This window comes from Gracilinanus agilis, chromosome 4 (genome assembly GCF_016433145.1).
Source record: "Gracilinanus agilis isolate LMUSP501 chromosome 4, AgileGrace, whole genome shotgun sequence".
Lineage (NCBI taxonomy): Eukaryota > Metazoa > Chordata > Mammalia > Didelphimorphia > Didelphidae > Gracilinanus > Gracilinanus agilis.
In genome coordinates, this window is record NC_058133.1 from 252,906,568 (window position 1) to 252,928,811 (window position 22,244).

The 22,244-nt window shown below is 44.3% G+C and overlaps 2 protein-coding genes across 2 annotated transcripts; both read left to right on the forward strand.

Moving 5' to 3' along the window:
- The first annotated feature begins 3,946 nt into the window (after positions 1 to 3,946).
- On the forward strand, positions 3,947 to 10,135 carry GPC2 (glypican 2). The gene is made up of 10 exons (XM_044676357.1): positions 3,947 to 4,100; positions 4,757 to 4,915; positions 5,202 to 5,524; positions 5,893 to 5,973; positions 7,565 to 7,727; positions 7,931 to 8,061; positions 8,146 to 8,292; positions 8,404 to 8,543; positions 8,728 to 8,903; positions 9,891 to 10,135. Exons 1-10 carry the CDS (start codon positions 3,947 to 3,949, stop codon positions 10,133 to 10,135), a joined length of 1,719 nt encoding a protein of 572 aa, XP_044532292.1.
- A 2,297-nt stretch (positions 10,136 to 12,432) lies between these two features.
- Positions 12,433 to 21,819, forward strand: GAL3ST4 (galactose-3-O-sulfotransferase 4). Its single transcript, XM_044672359.1, has 4 exons — positions 12,433 to 12,458; positions 13,149 to 13,256; positions 13,501 to 13,816; positions 20,491 to 21,819. Exons 1-4 carry the CDS (start codon positions 12,433 to 12,435, stop codon positions 21,550 to 21,552), a joined length of 1,512 nt encoding a protein of 503 aa, XP_044528294.1. The 3' UTR covers positions 21,553 to 21,819.
- Positions 21,820 to 22,244: the final 425 nt, after the last annotated feature.

The window sequence follows — 22,244 nt, forward strand, 5'->3', positions numbered from 1 at the left end:
CATCCCAAACTTAAACATGGTTAGGTGTGAAAGCAATAAAGAAGCATCAGTAGATTCAAGAATGCCTTCAATAAACTTATAAGTAACAAAATTTTAATAGGTAATTTAAACTAAATTAGAAAGGTACCTCCCCAAAACTAATATCTCCATCATAGAAAGACCCCTTGGCTGGAATTTTACCACACTGATTTCTAGCCATAAAAAATCCTATCCATTCTTTTTGGTACTTCCAGCCATAAGTGATCTCTCCCTCTCCTTGGTAACCCTACAGTACAGTACATCTACTTAGTAAGTGCCTACTCCATGCTGAATATTGCTAGGCACTGGGGCAGATACAAAGATGAATATGATAATATTTTGTCCTCAGGGAGTAAAGTCTAGCTGGCTAGGAGATAAGACATTTATCCTAACTCTTTCTTACCTTTGCAGTCTTCTTATATTTTACTCCCCGTTCTGTATATTCTACAATTCAGTGACCATGGCTTCTTTACTGTTCCTCACTCTGTCTCTCAAATCTGCATTTTCACTGACTGTCCCTTACCCCTGGAATGCTCTCCCTCTTCATTCTAGCTCCCTTCAAGTCTCGTCTAAACTCCTACCTTTTGAAAAAGCTTTCCCCATTCTTCTTAATGCTAGTACTTTCCCTTTGAGATTATACTTCAATTTATCCTGTACCTATCTTGTAAGTACATAGTTATTTTAATGTTGCCTCCCCCATTTGAATGTGAGCTCTTTCCCCAACAATTAGCATAGTACCTAGGAAGCTCTTAATAAAAGTGTGTTTGACTGACTAATGTACAAGAATATGCAATACTACATAAGCATTAATCATACAATAACTAGTGCCCAAAAGATCATCTGTTAGAAAAAAATTATTATCACATTGTGCCTTATCTTGTAGCTGTTTGTGTACATGCCTTATTCTTATGCTAGTGGCCTGTGAAGTCTTGAGAAAAGGAGTAGCTCAATCATCTTAAAATCTCCCACTAAGATCAGCATAATTTTTCTATAAGTAGTAGGTGCCCAATATATATCTGTTGAATATAATGGAAGCTCAAACAACTGCTATGCTACAAAACATTTCCTATATCAATTATCAATCTAAATTCTGGTCAAGATGTTGTTCTGAAGCATGAAAGATTTTGTTCCATTCTTATACATGGATATAATCAATATCAATAATAGTATTATTAATGCAACCAGAGAATTGGGAAATGGAAGGCATTCAATAATATTTAATAACAGTTTATGAAGCATCTGAAATGTGCAAAGCACTTGGAGAGTTTAAAGTGAGATCTGGTCTCCTTCTCTCATGGAAATCATGCAATGGCGGAATACAGACACAGGGCTATACAACTGCTACTCAGCCCTACTCACCCAACATCTGAAACCAAAATTGAATTCCTCTCTTCACCCCAGGGAACACTGGCAGAAGAGGTAGATGAAGCAGATGAAAACCTCTGACTAGCTGGCCTCCCATTCTGCCATGGAGATGATCCAGAACTGGAAGAGAATCCATGGCACAGAGAGGAAGAGCGCATCACAGGCATAGTGATGAGTCTGAAGAAGGCAAAGGGGACACTATTTCAAAGCTCAAATCCTTGCCAGTCAAAAAGCATTTAAGTGCTTAGTATGTGCCAAGAACTGTGCTAAGCACTGAGGAAACAAAGACAAAAACAACCCCTGCTCTCAAGGAGCTCAAATCTAAATTGGAGGAGATCATATAAATAATTATGTACATAGAAGAGGTATACAGCATCAGATGGAAGGTGATGATAATAGTAACCCAGGGATTTTGGGAAAGGTCTCCCCCAGGAAGGCAGAAGACAACAGGACTTGAACTGTCTTGAAAGAAGCCAAGAACACTAAGAAGCAGAGGTGAGGAAAAAAGTATTTGGTACAAAGACAAATATGGAAGCTAGTTTCCTATAGTAGGAAAAGCAATGAGGCCAATCTAAATGGATCACTGATGCCTGTAAATCTAATAAAACTGTAAAGGTAGGAAGGGGTCAGATTGTGATGAGCTTTAATGGCCTTTAGAAGTAAGCTTGAAGGTTGTTGACAAAGAAACTACTGGAATTAATTAACTACTAAGTGTGATACAGGCAGATCTATACTTTACAAAAATCATTTTGGCAGCTAGAATAAAGAATGGATTTATCTGAGGAGAAATTTGAGGCAGAAAGTCCAAATGGAAGGTGACTGCAATAGTCCAGGTAAGGGTCCCTTCCCCCCACCCCCCAAGAAAAGACAGTGGGAGAATAGTCCCCTTCGATGTCCTAAATCTGGGTCATATCCAACTGTCTTTATGCAATTCTGACAAATCTTCTAACACAAGGGATGACAAGGGACCGACTGCTTCCAAGGCCAGGGGATGCTCTTCATAAAGGCCAAATGGGAAGGGGGTAGGGTGGGGAGGAAGAGAGATCAATCTCCAAAGCAGCTGGAAATGACTCTTTTCTCCTTGAGGTCTCTGAAAAATAAACCGCAAGGGGGAAGTCAAAGCAAACCTTCACATCAGGGAACAAAAACAGCAAACGAACATTTTATATAGCTTAAAGTTTACTTTAAAAAGCCTTTCCCGACATTATTTCCCACCCACAGCCCCACTCTCATTTACTGGAGGTACCCGGAGGTCCGACAACGTGCCACAATTTTTAAAGTGCCGGAGGTGGGATCTGAACCCCAAGGTCAAAGCGACCTTCTCTCACTCTCAGGTGAATGGATCCTGCCCTGGGGCCTCCCACCCTGGTCCTTCCAGAGCTGCCGCTGCTGGAACTTCGGGCTCCAAGTTTCCTAGTTTTCCCGAGGGCCCCACGGGGGACCTCTACTGGGAGCCCCCGGGCTCAACCTCGCTCCTATTTGGCACCGAGTTACCTGCCCCCCCCTTCGGCCGCAGCCTTCTCCTCTTCCTCCTCCTCCTACTCTTCAGCTGCTGCTGCCCCCCCCCGACGCGCCTGCCGCCGCCGTAGGTCTCAGGGGTCTCCGGGCCCAGTTTCCGCTGCTGTTTCTTCCCTCTCTCCTGCCTCTTCCCTGCCACACAAACTTTCACACCACAGCAATGTGTTTTCCCTGAGCTTGTTTGCAAGGGAAACGGGAATAGGCGCTCTCAGAAATCACATCCTGAGGTGAAAGCCGCCCTTCCGCGAGGGGGGCGCATCCCCGACCTAGGAAGAGGGAGGGGTGAGTCTCGTCCTGTAAGAGGCGACTCCTCCCTCCCGTCAGTACCTGAAGCCTCCACTTCTCAGGCTCAGTCCTCGAGGAAAGCGCGGGAAGCAGCGAGGGAATCTCTGCGCACGCGCAGACCGAGTGGCCAGGGTCCTGGGGTTCAGGGTCTGAAAGCCTAGGACACGTGCCCGCCACGCTCTAACCGCCAGTCTCTCAGTTCACGTGTCAGCCTCTCCCTCGAGAAGCTGTCACGTGGGCTAGTCTTTTCCCTCCCCCTCTACTCCGAACCCCCTATTTAGTTTAAACCTATTCAAAGACACCGCCCTCCATCTCCAGCTCGGGGTTCCTATTGGCTTGGCCCCTGCCCAGTGTCTGGTTAGCGCCTTCAAACCGAATTGTCTTTTTCCATTGGTTGAGCCGAACCGCGGGTTACACCTCCTCAACCTCACCTACCTATTTGCTTTTGCTATGTCCCGCCCCGTGGGTAGTCTTCCTAGCTCACATTGGCTGAGTCCCGCCCTAGCCCCGCCCCCGAAGCAGTCTCCTACTCTCATTGGGTGGAGTCTGCCTCTGGCCCTGCCTCCTGGCCGGCTCCCGGCTCCCATTGTCTCCACCGCAGCCGCCTGGTCCCGCGGCAGTGCTAGGCAATTGTGTTTTCTAGGCTCAGTTCTTTCTCCGGCCAGTGAAGGGGTCCCACAGTCCAAGCTAGCTCCGCACGCTCAGGTGGTTCTTCCCTCATCCTTCGGACCCACTCCCGTTCCCCGAGGCGGTCGCAATCATGTCCCCTCTGCAGCCCCTTCTGCTCCTGCTGCTGCCCCTGTGCCCCGGGCCAGGGGGCGAGGCCAAAGCCACTCGGAGCTGCGCAGAGACCCGGCAGGTGCTGGGGGCCCGGGGTTACAGCCTGAGCTTACTGCCTCCCACACTGATCTCTGGTAAGGGGAGAACAAGAAGACTGGGGAACGGAGTCTTCCCTGTCCCATAGTAGCCCATCCTTAATAAAGACCACTCCCCACCCCGTAATAATTCTTTCTCTAGTTATTCCATAGTACCCCACTTCCTTGAAGCCCCCCCTTGTGTCTAAGCCCATGATAACAGAACCCCCCTTTCAAGACCCTGCTCCCCTATCCCTACGGAACCCTCCTTTCTCCATGATTCCCCTTTCTCCAAGACCATGACAACAGAACCCTCCCTTCCTCCACACCCTTTCCCTCTCGATCATATAATAGATCTCTTACTCCTTTCGTAGGTACTTCTCTCATAAATCCATGCCTGTGACACCGACTCATAACAATGCCCCTCTGTTACACATAATTTAATTCCCTTATAAGATCTGCATCCTATGAGACCTTTGAGGGGCCCAGAATGGGTTAAAGCTAGGGGTCGAGGGTTGTCATTGTCCATTCTGGGGTTCTTTTGAGCAGGAGCCATAAATGGCTATTGACTAGTAAACTGGGAAATATTGGATACTTACTGAGAAGGGGGAACAAAGTCAAGGGGTGGGGAGAGACAGATGGCAAAGAAGGAAGAAGAGAGAAAAAAGAAAAGATATTTTCTTAATAATATTCCCTGACATGTCACCCTTCCTCAGGTGAGCATCTCCGGGTCTGCCCTCAGGAATACACTTGCTGCTCCAGTGAAACAGAGCAGAGGCTCACTCGGGAGACAGAAGATACTTTTCGGGGTCTGGTGGAAGAGAGCGGATCCTTTCTTGTCCATACTCTAGCTGCTCGACATCGGAAATTTGATGGTGAGGACCCTGGTGTCCAAAATCCTAGCTTTATTATATCCCCTCTGTGCTCAGGAACTCAGGAATCCTTTACTAACACCCACTCCCCTTTCAAGGTAACCAGTTCTTCTTCCCCCTAGCCTTGACTCCACTGCAACTCCAAATTAATTTGTCAATTTGTCTTTTCTCTTCTTCTTCACTCTGTCTCCTTGCTATCCTTTCTTCTTGTCTACCTATTTCTTGTCTTTTGGTCACATTCTCTTTCTATGCCCTACCCCACCTCCCACCATCCTTATGTTTATTACAGAGTTTTTCCAGGAGTTGCTCTCTGCATCTGAACGCTCCCTCTCCCAGTTGTTCTCTCGATCCTATGGCCGCCTGTTTGTCCAGCATGTACCAGTGTTCAGTGGGCTCTTCTCACAGCTACGTGGCCATTACCGGGGAACCAGTGCAGGATTAGATGATGCCTTGTCTGAATTCTGGGCTCAACTCTTGGAAAGGGCATTTCCCCTGCTTCATCCACAGTACAGTTTTCCCCCTGACTACCTGCTTTGTCTTGCCCGCCTCTCTACATCCCCAGATGGCCAGCTACAGCCCTTTGGGGACTCACCTCGACGCCTCCGCCTGCAGGTAAGGGTCAGGCACATTCTAATCCTTCAAACTTTCACACTTCTGTACTTCTTCAAATTCCTGCTTCTCTTACTATATGAGACCTAGTGTCCCCTGATTTCCCCTAGACTCTGATCCCTACATACTAGCTGGATAAAATATTCCCCAGAGATTCTTAATTCCCTCAGACAATATTGCCTTTTGACTTTTCTCAACTCCATCTGTTGAAAATCTTATCACCCCAAATCCTTGATTCTCCATAGATCCCCATAGAAACCCAATCTTCAGGACTCATAGAGCATTTCCTAAATTCCTTCCCATCTCTAGAAAATAACTGACATCAACTCCCCTATTGTTTCTACTTCTCCCATATCCTTTCCCTTGGCTAGGTTACTCGAGCTCTTGTAGCTGCTCGTGCCTTCATCCAGGGACTGGCAACTGGAAGAGATGTGGTCAGCTCAGCACTTAAGGTTGGTAAGAGAATTAGGGAACGGTTAGGCCCCAGAGAAAAAGGCTGGAGGTGGAGAGAGACCCCAAAGCAGAGATTTTAATTTAAGGAGACCTGTTTTATTTACTGTTACTCCTTGATTATGGTTAAAAGGGCTAGCTTCTTTTTCTATCCTAAGGTAAATCTCTGCCCTTAGAGGAGGAGAGGAAAGAGACATCCTAATTACCACAATCTCTGACTAATGCCCTAACTAGGATCTTCTTTGCCCCTTGGCTCTCTTCTTCCCAACTGCAGGTCTTTGGAGGTTATATGGGCATTGTCCCTTATCTCATAACCTTTGATTAACATTTCACAGTAATGTCATATCACTAATGTATTATAACAGAGCTCCTTTGAGTGGTGAAGCTCACTGTGACATATGTTAGTTTTAAAAAATCCATTTATACTATTGTTTCTATGGAAATATCTGCTCTGTTTAACATTGTTTCACCTAATATGATGTTTTCATAGAACTGATTAACAAATCAGTAAGACTATGGCTATTTTGTAATTTCTAACTTGGAGTATGCTGGTAAATGTTTAGCAGTTGACTGGTTAAAAAATGTCATTCCCCCCAATACACACACATACATATGTTATTAAAATTATAAAAATATAAATTTTTTTTCCATCACCCTTAAGTCTAGACAATCTCCAAAACCATAAGTCAAACCCTGATTTGTAGCATTTGCCAATTATCAATATGTAAATATCTTCATACTGAAAATTTAAGTCAGCTCTTTGCAAGTCAGTTTGAGCTGGTTCCAGCACACTCCAGGCTCTAACTCTTCTGACTTGTTCTCAAGCTTTGTATAAAATAATTTACCTTAGTCTGGCATTTAAACCCAAGACTAATCTTGTACATTGAATCCTTTCTTCCAGCTAGATCAAAGGAGATATCTCCCAAGTTCATATACCAAGTCATTCCTACCTCTTCATCCTTGTTTTTGCCATTCCACTTAAAAATATTTTTCTTCTCCCTTCTTTCTACTTATCTGAACATCACTTTGAGGTCACTTTCTCCATGGAGTCTTCTCAGTCTTGGCCTTCAGTGATCTCTCATTCTTCAGGAACTCCTACCCCTCCTGTTGATATTCATCATATAACTAGATCATTGTTAATGAAGGTCGTTTATGGCATAATGGAAAGCATGCAGGGCTTAGAATGAGGAAGACCTAATTTAAAATTCTACCACTAATGGGAACTGTGATTATGAGAGAGTTACACTGGAAAAGTATATCTCAAGTAACTTCCTAAGATAATCTACTAAGTCATAGGTGACTTTCCTATGAAATTTCCTAGCAGACAAAAATCTTAGAAGCCTTAGTTTTTCTTTTTCTTTTTTAAACTCTTACCTTCTGTCTTAGAATTGATATTAAGTATCATTTCCAAGGCAGAGGAGCAGTAAGGGATAAACAATGGGAGTTAAGTGACTTGCCTCAGATCTCACAGCTAGGAAGTCTTACCCTTCCATTATTTTTTTTTTTAGTGCCTGACACAGTACTCTTAAAATTGTAAACATTTAATAAGTGTTTGTTGTTGATGATGGTAATGATGATGTTCTTTGTCCCCAGGTGTCGATGTCTGAGGGCTGTGTCCGGGCTGTGATGCGTCTAACTGGTTGTCCTCTGTGCCGAGGGTCGCCCTCTCTGCGGCCCTGCCGGGGCTTTTGCCTCAATGTGGCTCGAGGCTGTCTCAGTACCGGGGGGCTAGAGCCGGACTGGGGGAGCTACTTGGGTGAGAGGGGCCAAGGGAGGACTGGGAGGTAAGACTACCTGGGTAAAAGAGACTTAAATGAGGGGTGATATGCTGAGAAAAAGCTAACTATGAAGAGTCTAAAAGGCAAATATCTTTACATTAAAACCTGGAAAAGAGCCTTTGTGGAACAAATCTTGGATGAAGGGATATCATACTGTCCTGTTTCCTCTTCACCCTATCAGACACACTCTTGCTTCTGGCAGAGAGGCTCCAAGGTCCCTTCTCCTTTGAGTTAGCATCGGAGTCCATTGGAGTGAAGATCTCTGAGGGTTTGATGTTTCTGCAGGAAAACAGTATGGGGATCTCAGCCCAGGTATTGGGATGCCTTTATTACTGGAGAAGAACAAAGCAGCAGGGACCAATTAATTGTCTTCTAAACTCTTTACTGTACCCTCAGGTGTTTCAGGGATGTGGGGGTCCTCATCCAGCCCCTGCCCGTTCTCGGAGAGCTCCTTCACCCCAGGATGAGGTTGGTCAACTGTGGACATTTCCTCTTGAGGAGGAGTGGCCCACCACAGCAGCAGGAACCAATTTGCCCCGGCTGGTGAGGGAATCTCTAACAGAGGATAGGCAGATGAGGGTGACTTGATCAATTGTGGAAAATAGAGGTTTATCTGACCTGCACTTTCCATAGCTCTCTTTCTCCTACCCTTAGGTGTGGGAGCTCCGGGAGCGGCTGAGCCGGGTCCGGGGTTTCTGGGCAGGGCTGCCCCTGACACTGTGTGGAGATCCACGGATGTCAATGGATGTTACAGAAGAGGCAATGCCCTGCTGGACGGGGGCTGGATGGGGACGGTAAGGCCCTCTCCAAGGGTGGGAGTGATGCATAAGCAAAGAGCCAGAAAGATTCAAGTGAGAAGAGGGTTATATGTGATGGTGGGGATGGGGCAGAGTTCTTTAGTGATTAGAAAATAGTGATTAGTAGGGCAGAGAGAAAGGGGGAAAGAAAACTACACTTTCTGATTGCTTTTGGCCCCAGGTACCTGCCACCTGTAGTAGGAAACTCCTTGGCAGAACAGCTCAAAAACCCAGAGTTGGAAGTGGACATCTCAGGTCCCAGCCTCTCCACCAGACGGCAGAGACTGCAGCTTCGGGCAGCCACAGCTCGAATGAGGGCAGCAGCTCTTGGGCATGACCTGGACCTTCAAGATGCAGGTAAGGATCAATCCCCCCATCTGACCTTTACTTTTGACCCCCTGACTTGACGCTGACCCTAATCGTTCAGGGACTTTGGCCTTTCCCTGACCCCTTCAGGTTCCAGAGCTCCCACTATTGATCTTAACCAAATCTCCTAACTTTTAATTGTTAACTAACTCTACCTTCCTAAAGGCCAAAGAGAACAAACTCCCCAAAGATCTTTTCTCTAACTGCTTCCTACCCTTTTCTTGATCACTCCCCTCCCCTGGCATTTCCCTTTCATAGCCCTTTGCCATTGTTTCCCTGTCTCCATTTCTGGGTTCCCTTTCCCTATCCTCCTCACAGTTACATGGAGGTCAGTGTAGTCCAGCACTAGTCTTGGAGGCAAGGGGGAATCCTGACTGCCACATACAACTTCTTTGACATTGGGCAAATTCCCTTCCTCTCTTTGAGCTTCCTCTATAAAATAAGGGGATTTTTGTAATGGGGGACTGGACATATTAAATTCAATAAATATTTATTAAGAGTTTACTATACTAAAGTATACTATTTACTATAGTTTACATGTGCAGGGCATTATGCTAGGCACTGGAGACACAAAGACAAAAATGAAGCAGTCTCTGCCCTCAAGGAACTTACAGTCAACTAGGGGATACAAAATGTATACAGATAAGTAAATACAAGGTAGGGAGTGGTGGTGGGGGGTGGTAAAAGAGAGCTTAGCTCATAAAATGCTCTAGAAAGATTTTAGTAGAGAAAACATTAAAAACTGGGGAAATGAAGGAAGATTTTTATGGAGTTCATATAGTACCTGAGCCATGCCTTACAGGTAGATAAGGATTTTAAAGACAGATATAAAGAAAGGGAGTATATTTCAGGAATTGAGGCTGGCTTATGTGAATTCACAAAGCCTAAAAATGGCACATTGGATTTGGGGGACAGCTTATAGTCCAGTTTGGCCCACAAGGATTTTTCCATCTTTGACATTCTGATTCTTTCCCTCAGATGAGGATGCTAGTGGTTCTGGGGAAGGGCAGCACTATGCAGATGACTGGACAGCAGGAGCAGCAGCTGTGGCCCCACCAGCCCGGCCCCCAAGAAGGGACACCCCTATGGGTAAAGGTGGTGGTGGCAGCAGTAGTCGCTACAACCACAATGGTGCCAGGAGCCAAGTGACTTCTGGGAATCTTCCTACCCACCCTTTTCTCTTTCTCTTAACCCTAACTCTGGTCCTGCTTGGGTCTCAATAATAGGAGCAAGGAAAAAGAAAGCATGTACTCCAGCAACTGAAAGGTTAATAACCCTTTCCCCCCACTCCTCCCCAAAAGCCATGTCTGGGGAGGAGCTAAAGGGCAGAATAACTGAATAAGGGCAGAGCTAAAAGAGTATGGGGTAAGTGGTTGTAGTCCCAAATCCAATTGGACAGGAGGGTGGGAGTTAAACAATATTTATTTTTCCATTTGATAGGGGATTGATGGGGGGTATTTATTTGGGGGTGTGGGGGTATTCTCTAGGTCCTCTCCAGCCTGGGGCTGGGAGGACTAATTCTTTGGGTGGTAGAGTTGTCAAGGTAGAGCCAAGGGACTGGGGAGGAGGGAGGGAATGGGAAAAAAATGGGTTGAAGAAACACTTCGATTGTAGGAAGGAGGTTAGGGAGCAAGTTGTCCAAATTTCTGGGTCTGTTGGCTTTTTCCAGTCTCAGTTTCTTAAAGAAAAACACAAATTGAAAAAAAAAATCACTATTTATCCCCTCCCTCTTATCCTTGTTCCCCACCTCCTTCAGTGTTTTACATTTTAAAAAATTCTGTAAATAAATGGTTAATTCACTGGACATTATGTGTGTGTCATTTGATGGTTCTGTGCATCCAATTTCCAGTCATCGCTCCAATCATGCCCCGCCACTGTCCACAGCAGGGACTTAAGAACCCACAGTATGTTTTCTCCGTGTACAATGCTTCTGCCTACTTGTTTTTCTCTCAATGTGCTTACGAATGTCTTAATCAGATCTTACTCTCTGACTTTTGTTTCTGCTACTTTCTGCCATGGAATAAGTTTTGGTTGTGTTGGGCTCTGTTTCCCTTTTCCCCTTCACATTTCTAAAACTGAAGAGGGAGGGGCAAAAGCAGAGACTTGAGAAGGGGAAAAAAGATGCAAAAAGGAGGCAAGCAAGCGAGTGACTGGGAGAGATGTGAGAAAGAGGAAGACACACAGACGCAGCTGCTGAGATGGAGTCTGGACAAAGGGAGAGGGAGGAGGGAAAGGAGAATCTAGGGCGGAGCTGAACTGGGAGAAAGTTTGAAGAGAAAGTTGAGTTCCAAGGAAGCAAGCTGTGGCTGGGATGAGAGGGAAAGAGGGGCTTAGCTCCCCACCTCACTCCCCTAAGAACAATCTTGTAAGTGAAGTTGGTGAGCCAAAGGCAAGAGGAAAAGAATGATGGGGGATGAAGGGCTGTGTGTGTGGGAAGTAGGGTGTGGGGGCCAGATGAGAACACTAGAGAGCTAGCAGAGAGACATTACACCGATGGGTGGACATGGGGCTTGGCTGGGAGTTAGACACAGCTATCGTTGAGATGATTGGAAAGAGGGATGGATGGGATGGATAGAAGGAGAGAAATTGTCTTCCACAGGAACTTGTGGGTCAGATATTAGGGTCATTCCAACAAAGTAGGAATGGAGAGAAAAGAAAGGCAGAAATGGCATCTGTCCCTGAAATGGTGTGGGCAGAAGGCTGTCAGAGCATGTCAGTATGTTGGAGGATGTGATTATATATGTACATGTAGGAAGCTGAGCCTCCCCACCCACTGACTTGGTAATTTGAAAGTATTGAGAATGTCTTCCCCCCCCCCCCTTACCTCTTGGGATATCTGTCCCTATTTCTCTATCTTTCCCAAAGGCTCTCTATCTGTGTTGCCCCATAATTTGGTGACAGACCCCCTAGAGAAATCCACTCTTTTTGTCTCTCCATTCTACATTCCAGAGGAGAGGCTGTGGTTAGGGGTTTGGAACCTCAGGAAGCAGCAATTTCTCCTCCAATCTTTCACTCCCAAGGGTGGGGTGCTGCAGCAGTGAGAATTGTGTGGAACTGGGATGGCTGTCTGTTCTCTGCTAAGGGAGTGTGGGGGAAAAAGAAATACCTGAGTTTCGATCCCTATCAGAAAGTCCCCTTCCTACATTCTTACCAACCAATCCCTCCCTTCCATCCCCCTCTGTCAGAGCCCTCTAATCACAGAACCTCTTCTTTATCTCTATTCTCCCTCTTCCATCTCCCTATCAAGTACTCCCTTTCTCTTTAAAGAAGCCAAGCAAACTCAGCCAACTTGCTTTTCAAGATTAGGGACAGAGTCAGGGCAAAAGATTCAACTTGTTCTTCTTAGCTTTAAAGAACAGATGACAAGGTGAAAGCTACAGAGAAGACCTTGACTTATGATGAAGAATTTCTTAACTATATTGAAGTTATCCGAAAATGGTATGAGCTGCCTCATGAGGTAGTGGAAATTTCCCCTTCATTGGATGTCTTCAAACACAGACTGCAGGAACACTTGTCCAGGATGTTGCAGAAGTATTTCTGCTTCAGGTAGGAATTGGGCTGGATGACATCAGAATCTCTCATTGTCTGTTAACAGAGTCAAACTAGCTCTGTCTCTCTTTGGATCAGTTTTCATCAGTCATCTTCCCCTTCCCTAAAATCCCTTTTGGCATTGTTGTGAGAGGATAGTCAGGGTGGCAGGGAGAAAACAGAATCAGAAGGATTAGGCATGAAGATTGGGAGGCATCATATTCCCCTCATGTGGGGGCCCTGGGTGGTGCAGCTGACAAGATGCCCCATGCCCCCCACTATCACCTCTTGAAAGGGTATCAGTAACAGAAAGGGGACCCAATTAGGTGGGTACAGTGAGGGGAATAAAAGCTGGACAGAAAATAAATTAATTAAATAAATAATTTTAAAAACTGGATAGAGAACCTAGAAGGATGAAGGGGCCTGAAAGCAATGGAGATCAAAGGGTGAAGAAAGTGAAGTTACTTGGGTTTTGGCCAGTCTTAGCCCTGGTCCCAAACCCCACCCCCAAACCCCCACTCCCTTCCAGACGCTGAGGGTGTAAAAAATCTGCCAACTCAGGAAACATTCACAGCCAGAGGGTAAGGAATGGGGAGGGGGGACGATTCCCCACCTGGAAACAGTTCAGATTTTGTATGCCTTTTTCTAAATCTACCAATTTCTCCACTTGTGTTCTGTCTCACTCACCCCTTCTATTCTCCTAATCAGGATAATGCGTCTCTGGCTGTGGGGGTCCAAGGGCCTCTGGGCTGCTTTGGTAGTCTTCGTGACCATTGGATTAGCTTTCCAGATTTGGCGAGGGCCCTTCCAGAAGAGGTGAGCTTCCCTTACTCCCAAGTCCTGTTGCACCTTTATTACTGGTTCCAGACCCTAATATTACCCTTTCTAGTCTCTGAGCCTTTCTGATACAAAGAAGGCTCTAGCATAATGAGGACTACCCTAAAGAAGGATCTCATGCCCTCCCTGACCTTTCTCCAAATAAAATAAAAGCAACAAATATCTATTATATGCCTGATATGTGTAAGGCCTCTCACTCCCTTTTCTCCTCTCTCTTCTCTAGGCCTCCTGGGCTATATTTTCCCCAACTGTGGACTTCTACCTCTGACTCCCCTGGCTCTTCTTTGGTCCCATCCTGTCACCCCCAGCAGCAGCTTGTTTTCCTGAAGACACATAAATCTGGGAGCAGTTCTGTACTAAGCCTTCTCCACCAGTATGGGGACCGGCATAGCCTACGCTTTGCCCTGCCTGTTCGATACCAATTTGGATACCCAAAGTCCTTCCAGGCTACTACAGTCAAAGGTTACCTCCCCCATGGTGGGGGACCCCAGCCTGCCTTCCACATCCTCTGTCACCACATGAGGTTCAACCTCCCAGAGGTAAGATTGGTAGGGAGGTGGAGGGAATGGGAATGGAAACAGAAAGAAGTAGGGTGTCTCTTTCTTTATCCGTTGCTTCCTTTTTTCCATATTAATTGCACCAGTCAAGTTCTGACACTCCTTCAATTGATCCTCCCTCCCTCTAAGAATTCCATGTATACTTTTACCCTCTTAAGATCTCCTGATCCTTTTTCTCCTCCCTTCAGAGTCTCTAAGGTATAAAGTTTCCTTTTCCCTTACTCCCACTAGTTATCCCATGCTCCCTTACAACCTGGTTTCTTCATATTACATCCCTTTTCCTTTTGTCCTAGGCCCCCAAATCATCCATTGCTTTTTTTTTTTTTTAAAACACTTACCTTCTGTCTTGGAGTCAATACTGCATATTGGCTCCAAGGCAGAAGAGTGGTAAGGATAGGCAATGGGGGTCAAGTGACTTGCCCAGGGTCACATAGCTGGGAAGTGTCTGAGGCCAGATTTGAACCTAGGACTAGTTCTCTAGGCCTGGCTCTTGATCTATTGAGCTACCCAGCTGCCCCCCATCCATTACTTCTTGATCCCTTTTTTTCCCCTCGACTATTTCTATCATGTTTTCAGTGGACCCCTTGTATACAGAGCCCTATTTAGGAGGGAAGTTGGAAGACAAGGAAGGAGTCCTTATCCTCAGAAAACATCCATTATGAAGAAAACATGGCACATAGGAAAAGGGCTTAGGGTAAAGAATTATTGTGAAAAGAAAATGTAGAGGCTGAGGGAATGCAGAGCAAAGGTGAGAAAGCTTTCTGGAGGCAGAGAATTTTAAAAGATGTACTAGAAACAAATTGATGACAGAGAAAGGCATTAGTTGGAATATAAGATATTGAAGCTGAGAGGGACCTTAGAATATATTTAATTCAACTCCTTCCTTTTACAGAGGAAGAAACTGAAATTTAAGAGAGAAAAATAACTTGCATAAGGAAATAAGAGCTAGTAATAAATAGCATCTAGATTAAAGGCCAATTCTTCTGCCTCTCTCTGACCAGTGGAGGTGATGGCATGGGATGTTGGGAATGAGAATATAGGAAATAGTAATAAGCTTATCCAAACAGAATTGCTATTTGGGGGAGCAATAAGAACTAAGATATATGGTCAAGTGAAAAAGAAAATTAAAAGAGGGATCTTGAATGTCAGGTTGAGCATGAATTTGATCTGCCAGGTGAGAAAGATATAACAGATGATGAGGTTAATTAACATTTATAAAGAGTTTTAAGGTTTGCCAAATGCTTTATATCCATTCTCAGATGAAAAGTGATATTTGTAGAAGACCAATTGAGTAATCATGCCAGTATCATCAATATAATTCACCAAACATTCACTGAGCAATATGCTAGACTTTGGGATATAAAATGAAAAAAGACTTAATCTTATTCTTCTTTTCTCAAGCAACTGATCACCTAATGGGGCTGGAGATTGGAGGTGGTGGTGAGAAGACATGTAAACAAATATAGTACAGTGGATAGAGCACCAGGTCTGGAGATGGGAGGACCTGGGTTCAAATCTGGCTTGAGACACTTCCTAGCTGTGTGACCCTAGGCAAGTAATTTAATTTCATGCCTAGCCCCTATCACTCTTCTGCCTTGGAACCAATACTTCTACTGATTCTGAGACAGAAAGTAAGATAATATAGAATGAACAGCAGAATATAGTATATACAAATCAGAAAGGAAGAGGCACAGATACAAAATGTGAGAATATAGAGATCTCTTTGAGCTATGTGGCATGAAGGCTTCCTGGAAGAAAGTGTTATTTGTTAGGTAGGGAATCTCAAGAGAAACATGGGAGAGAAATCCTTTATGGGATGGATGAGCTATGTTTAAAACACTTTATATAGAGACTCTAGAGAGCTAGATGTGAAAAAAAGTATAACATGGAAACCCAGGGTGGAGCCAGATTGCAGAGTCTTAATGTCAGTTAATACTTTTTTCATCAGGCTAGGATAGTAAAAGACAATGAAGCAAGAGGAGAGAGGAAGAAGGAAGTTTTTAAAGCATTTCATCTGGTAGCCTTCCCAAATAAAATGGGAATTAAGAACATTTGGTACAGGTGAGAGAAGAAAGGGATTTGGAGGCTTGAAACAGCTGTTATAGTGAATGATTAAAGAGATTGCTGTCTAGCCAGGGAAGCCAAAAATTTTTAAACTCATACCTTCTGTCTTAGACTCAATATTGTGTATTGGTTCAAAGGCAGAAGAGCCAGGGGATGGAGGTTAAGTGACTTGCCCAAGGTCACCCAGCTAGGAAGTGTCTGAGGCCAGATTTGAACCCAGGACCTATCCATCTTTGAGTCTGGCTCTCAATCTACTGAGCCACCTAGCTGTCCTCAGTTAATTTAAATGGATATAAATTGGTAGTGGGTCCCATCAATATGTTTCTGTGAATTCTTGTGGAATTCAGTTGCTTAGGAGTAAAAGAAGAGAAGGTTATTGGAGATTTGCAGAGTAAGTATTCATGTTGAGGGCTTGAGTGAAGTGGATACTGTTGAAATGACTAAATAGTATTTCAAAACTGAGCAGAGGGGTAGGTAGGTGGCTCAGTAAAAAAGAATACTAGGCTTGGAGTTGGGAGGACCTGAAATCTGGCCTCAGACACTTCCCAGCTATGTGACCCCAGGCAAGTCATTTAATCCCAATTGCCCTGGATTACCTTACCACTCTTCTGTCTTGGAACCAATACTTGTATCAATTCTAACACAGAATGTAAGAGGTTTTTTTTTTTTTTTGTTTTTTTTTTAACTGAGTAAAGAGGGGTGATAGAATGAATGAAGCATTTATTAAATACTGTGTGCAGAGAAAAGTAAGACAATCTGCTCTCAAGGAGCTCACATTCTAATTGAGAAAACAACAAATATGGGAGATTTCAGCTGCAAATAAAATGGAAAAGTATCATGGTCCTTAGGGTGCAGTAGCAAAGCAGATGTTAGTGATTCTTTAATGTCATTTCCACCGATAAAATAAGTTTCTGGTGTTGAACCATCATTTGTCACTACCAAAGACTTTGGTGGCAAGAACTTTCTTTCCTTGGTCTTCAAAGTTGAAATACTCATAGGAGCAGCTAACCAAGTTGCAATCACCACAGGATTTACTTCCCAGGATGATGATGACTGAGGACATTGAGTTTTAAGCATTTCTGTTCCCCAGGTTCTTGGGTTCATTAGGATTTGATGGGAGATCTGAAGGTCCAGGGCAGGGGTCAGCAACGTATGGCTCTTTCTGCAGGAGCCATAAAGTCAATTTTTTTTCAGGCGCTGTTACATGAGTGTGCACTTTTTTTTTTCTGGCAATTTTTTTTCCATTTAATAATTTTCATTTTTTAGAAAAGTTAACATGTTGTGAGCATGCACTGTTACAGGAGCACGCACTGTGAGCACTGTACGGCTCTCACAAAATTACATTTTAAAAAATGTGGTGTTGGGGGCAGCTGGGTAGCTCAGTGGATTGAGAGCCAGGCCTAGAGACAGGAGGTCCTAGGTTCAAATCTGGCCTCAGACACTTCCCAGCTGTGTGACCCTGGGCAAGTCACTTGACCCCCATTGCCTACCCTTGCCAATCTTCCACCTATAAATCAATACACAGAAGTTAAGGGTTTAAAATAAAAAAAAAAAATGTGGTGTTTATGGCTCTCACGGCCAAAAAGGTTGCCGACCCCTGGTCCAGGGGGTGGTGGTAGTGGTGATGGTCTGTCTTATCTGGCCCATTCTGCCTCCTGTCTCTCTTAGGTGCCCCACTACTTCAGGTAGTCCAGCTTGCCTGCCCTGTATTGGTAGTAGGTGTGGGTGGCTGTTCCCATGTCTATAAGTTGCTTTGATGGTTGAGAGAGCTGGACTTGAAGCAGGACTTTTGTTCTAGTAGAGTCCCTGGGTTCATTTGATGGTTAGTGGCAGTTGGTCAGCAGTTGTCACTAGTGATAAAGATGATGGATTCTCCTGTCCACCATGACTTCTCCTTTCCATGATGATTGTGGAAACTGGACTTGAAGGAGGTCTGGTTGTTCTGGGGATAATGTTATTTCCAAGTTTCTTGGACACAGGATCTAAGCTGTTTCCATCAGGATATGAAGAGTTAAGGTGGTTGTGGTTTTATTTGCCTGGTACCTACTGCCTTCAGGTTCTTTCTCAGGGCACTTCAGTGAGGCTGGTTTGCCTATGTGTGGCAGTTGGTTGGCTGTTTTTGAGGATAGCTGAAGTCCTTTCTCCATAGGAGTTGCTTCCCCAGATAGCTGGTAAAATAAGAAAGAATTAGAGGTATCTTAGTTGGTATTCATGAGGGTCAAGAACAGGTTGGAGGGGAATGTGAAAAGGTGAAAGAACAGGCAATTATAATCAGAGGGGAATTCTGGAGTTTAAGAATTTTGGAGGTGAAGTTTAAAGTGATGGTGATGGAAAAAGGGAATGGTGTGGGGAAGGAATAAGAGAATATGAATCACAAAATGTCAGAAAACAATTATCGAAAATTATACTAGAAAAAAAATTGTTAATGATTTTGAGAGGGGCAGTGAGGCAGCACAGTAGAGTACCAGCTCTAAAATGGGGAGGATCTGGGTTCAAATTTGGCCTCAGGCACTTCCTAGCTATATGATCCTGGGCAAGTCACTTAACCCATCTCCCTAGCCCTTATTGCTCTTCTAGAATCAACACAGAGGTAAGAGTTTAAAAAAGAAAATGATGAGCTTCAAGGTATGATCACTTTAATGGAAGACTGAAATATTTTCTGACAGCTTATACTATGCACTGTGGAGGGTTCTTGGATTACCTCCAAGAGCTTACTATATATTTCTTCACTCTCTCAATAAACCTTTGACAGGCTAAGATATACTACTAAATATTGTGCCATGGCTTTTACCATTGGATAGGCAGATAAGTAAGTTGCCCTCAAGGAGCCTCCAATCTAAAATGAATCATAACTCTATTATAGCTACACCTCCGTTCATGAAGAGACTATGTTTTATTGTTATATTTCCCTGTCAGAAAGCTTACCAGAGACAGAAAATTTGAGCAAGGCTGTCTTTCCAAAAGCTAAGATGTGGCTCCTTGGGCCACTGCTACCTACAGGGGTCATCAATCAAACAATCTACATGTATTTATTAAGTATATAGTATATATTATTTACTATATACACATATTACATATGGCAGCTAGCCTGGAGTCAGAAATACCCAAGTTCACATCTGGCTTACTAGCTGTGTGATCCCGGGCAAACCCCGTGTGTCTCAGTTTTGTCTTCTGTAAAATGGGAATAATAATGGTACTTATCTCTCAGGGTTGGTAGAAGGATCAAATGATATAACTGTTAAAGCACTTAACACAATGCCTGGCACATAGAAGTAATATGTTAGCTCTACAAATGTTGGAGTTTTTTTTTTTTTTTTTCAGTCATGCCTGATCTTCATGACTTTATTTGGGGTCTTCTTGGCAAAGATACTGGAGTAGTTTGCCATTTTATTCTCCAGCTCATTTTACAGATGAGGAAACCAAGGCAGAGTTAAATAATTTGCTCAGGGTCACACAACTACTAAATTTGAACTCAAGATGAGTTCCTGATTCCAGACCCAACACCCTACCCACTGTACCACCCAGCTGCCCAAATATTAGCTATTATTTACTATTTATATACACACAATTAAATACAAGGTAGTTTGGGGAGGATAATAGAAAATGTTGCCCAAGTTGCATCTTAATTAAGAGATGGATTATGTGAAGCAGAGATAAGGAGGGAGTGACATGAGGGACAACCAGTACAGATACAATACCAGTACAAATACAGAAACAGTCTCAAAAGGCTCCATTACAAAGTGTGTAAGGGGGAGTAATGGCCAATGACTCACTTATATAGTGACCATGAGGCTGAATCCTGGGCAAAGTAAACTCGCCAAGGTAACCCAGTGTATTATTTACTCCTAAGTAACTTAACCATTTGAGACCTTAGAGAGGTCCATTCCTCAGAAGAAATCAGGCCTTGGCTCAACCTCCCTTGGAATGTCTATAACTAAGTGATCTCTTCTTTCAGAGCCTTTTCATCCACTGACTTAATGCCAGAACTTCCCATTACTCTCTCCATCCCTAAACTGACTTTGTTTAAAACCAGGTTTTGTTAATTGAGATGTCTCTGCACAAGGTAGTAGTTCTACATGCCTTGCAAAGTGCTTTCAAGTCAAAGGGGGAAGAAATTATTTTTGACCTGGGTTGGTCATAACCTATGCTTTGAAACACAAAAAAAGGCTTTTAATAGGCAGAGTTTAGAAGGGGAACATCGTAAATAAAGAGAATAAATCACAGGAACAAAGACACTGGGTTAGGAAAAAATATGAGGCAAATTTAAAATATGCTGAGTAACCCAATTTGTAGTTTAGGATACATGTACAAGGACATAAGGTAGGGGTCAAATAATGTAGTCTTGGCACCATGCTGAGAGGTTTGGATTCTTTATTAGATCATGGAGAAGGCAATGAACATTTCTGAACAGTAGAGTGCCTCAAAGTGGAAGATTAATCTGATAGTGGGGCAGATTGAGGTAAGTAGAAGGCTGTTGTATTAAAGAGCAATGAAACAGTGGTGAGATTAAATTCTTGCTACAATGACATCCCACCTATTTCTCTCCTGATTCCTCATTTCTTTCTTTCCACATCCCTTTTTATGCCCCTTAGGTACTCCGGGTCATGCCCTCTGACAGTTTCTTCTTCTCCATTGTCCGAGACCCTGCGGCAGTGGCAATTTCTGCCTTCTCCTACTACAAATCTGTATCATCTGCCTTCCGTGCAGCACCATCTCTGGCTGCCTTCCTGGCTTCACCACGAGCATTCTACCGGCAAGGGGGACGTGGGGACCACTATGCCCGGAACTTGCTCTGGTTTGATTTTGGCCTTCCTTTACCCCGAGAAATGAGAGCATTGAAGAGGCATCCCAAACCCCTCAAAAGAACCCAGTCCTCAGGTGTACAAATATGGCCATCTAGCTCTGTATCCAGGCCCTCAAAGCCTGACCCCAACTCCCTTCTCAAACCTCCTTCCCATCCCAAATCCCATGTTCAATCAGCTGACCATTCCATGTCCCTCAGTCCTTCTGCAACAGATTCAGTATCTTCATCCTTCATCCAATGGGCTCTGGCCTGGCTAGACTCAACTTTTGACCTGGTCTTGGTGGCAGAATACTTTGATGAGTCATTGGTCCTTCTGGCAGATGCCCTGTGCTGGGGCCTGGATGATGTGGTAGGCTTTGTACACAATGCTCAGGCAACTGGTATGAAGAGTGTGAAAGGTCATAAGGAGGTCAAAGATCAAGGTGAAATCAAGGATAAGCAAATGATTGCAAGGGCTAGAGCTTGGAACAACTTAGACTGGGCTCTCTATGTTCACTTCAATCACAGCCTGTGGGACCGTGCAGACCGTTATGGGAGGGTGAGGCTTGCTTCAGCAGTAGCCAAACTTAGGGCTCGTAGGTCAGCTTTGGCATCCCGATGCCTTTTGGGGGGAGGAGCTGTGGACCCTAGTCAAATAGCTGACCTCCAGCTCCGTCCTTTCCAGTTTGGGGCACGGGGGGTTCTGGGCTATGTACTAAGAAAGGGGCTAACCCGCCAAGACCAAGAAGAGTGTGAGCGCCTTGCTACCCCAGAGCTGCAGTATAAAGACAAGCTGGATGCCAAACAGTTCCCCAAAGCTGTTCAGTCACTCTCTCCTAATGCCACAAACCCAGGCCCTAAAGGCAGCTGAAACTAAAAGGAGATACACAGATGAAATAATGGTTGGAGTAGCCAAAACGGAAAAAGAATAGGAAAATCTGCTGCTGTAGATCATACAGCTCCCTGGGAGCAGGGCAGCACACTGCCTCCAAGGCCTCCAACTCTTCACCATTCCCCTTAGGGTTCCAGATGTCTACCCCTACCCCTTATCACCTCCTATCCTTTTTACTTCCTTTTCTAGTCCCATGGCAGGCTCCATGTAGCAACCCTCAACTCCCTGGAAGGACCAAAAGGTTAATGTGAGGAAGTTTGTAGGAAAATGATGGAAAAATATGAAATAAAGATTCATAAATTTACCTTCATGCTGAGATGCTGATTCATATTAATACTTGTAATACTTAGGATGCCCTGAAATAATGAAAGCTTACATACATTTAGCATTTCATATTCATTATTTCATTTGTTTCAAACCTCCATTAGGTAGGCACTATGAATTTTATACCCACTGAAGAGAAAGGTTGCCTGAAACGGTAGACCAGGAGACAGAAGGACTAGAATTCGAGTGTTGCCTCTCCTACATTCTAGCTTAGTATTTAGTATTTACTAAACCTCTAATAGCACTATACAGCACAGATTTGCAACGCAAGAGAGAGTTAACCATACCGGGAGTTTCACAAACTGGGAAAGCCTTGTCCGATGTCTCGCTTCCCTCCTAACCCCCTG

Excerpts from the sequence above, each read along its gene's own strand:
- GPC2 (XM_044676357.1), top strand. The coding sequence starts at position 3,947 with ATGTCCCCTCTGCAGCCCCTTCTGCTCCTGCTGCTGCCCCTGTGCCCC. Across the intron at positions 7,728-7,930 it reads GGACTGGGGGAGCTACTTGG|ACACACTCTTGCTTCTGGCA; the intron begins GTGAGAGGGGCC and ends TCACCCTATCAG. Across the intron at positions 8,544-8,727 it reads ACGGGGGCTGGATGGGGACG|GTACCTGCCACCTGTAGTAG; the intron begins GTAAGGCCCTCT and ends TTTTGGCCCCAG.
- GAL3ST4 (XM_044672359.1), top strand. The coding sequence starts at position 12,433 with ATGTTGCAGAAGTATTTCTGCTTCAG. Across the intron at positions 12,459-13,148 it reads CAGAAGTATTTCTGCTTCAG|GATAATGCGTCTCTGGCTGT; the intron begins GTAGGAATTGGG and ends TCTCCTAATCAG. Across the intron at positions 13,257-13,500 it reads CGAGGGCCCTTCCAGAAGAG|GCCTCCTGGGCTATATTTTC; the intron begins GTGAGCTTCCCT and ends TCTCTTCTCTAG.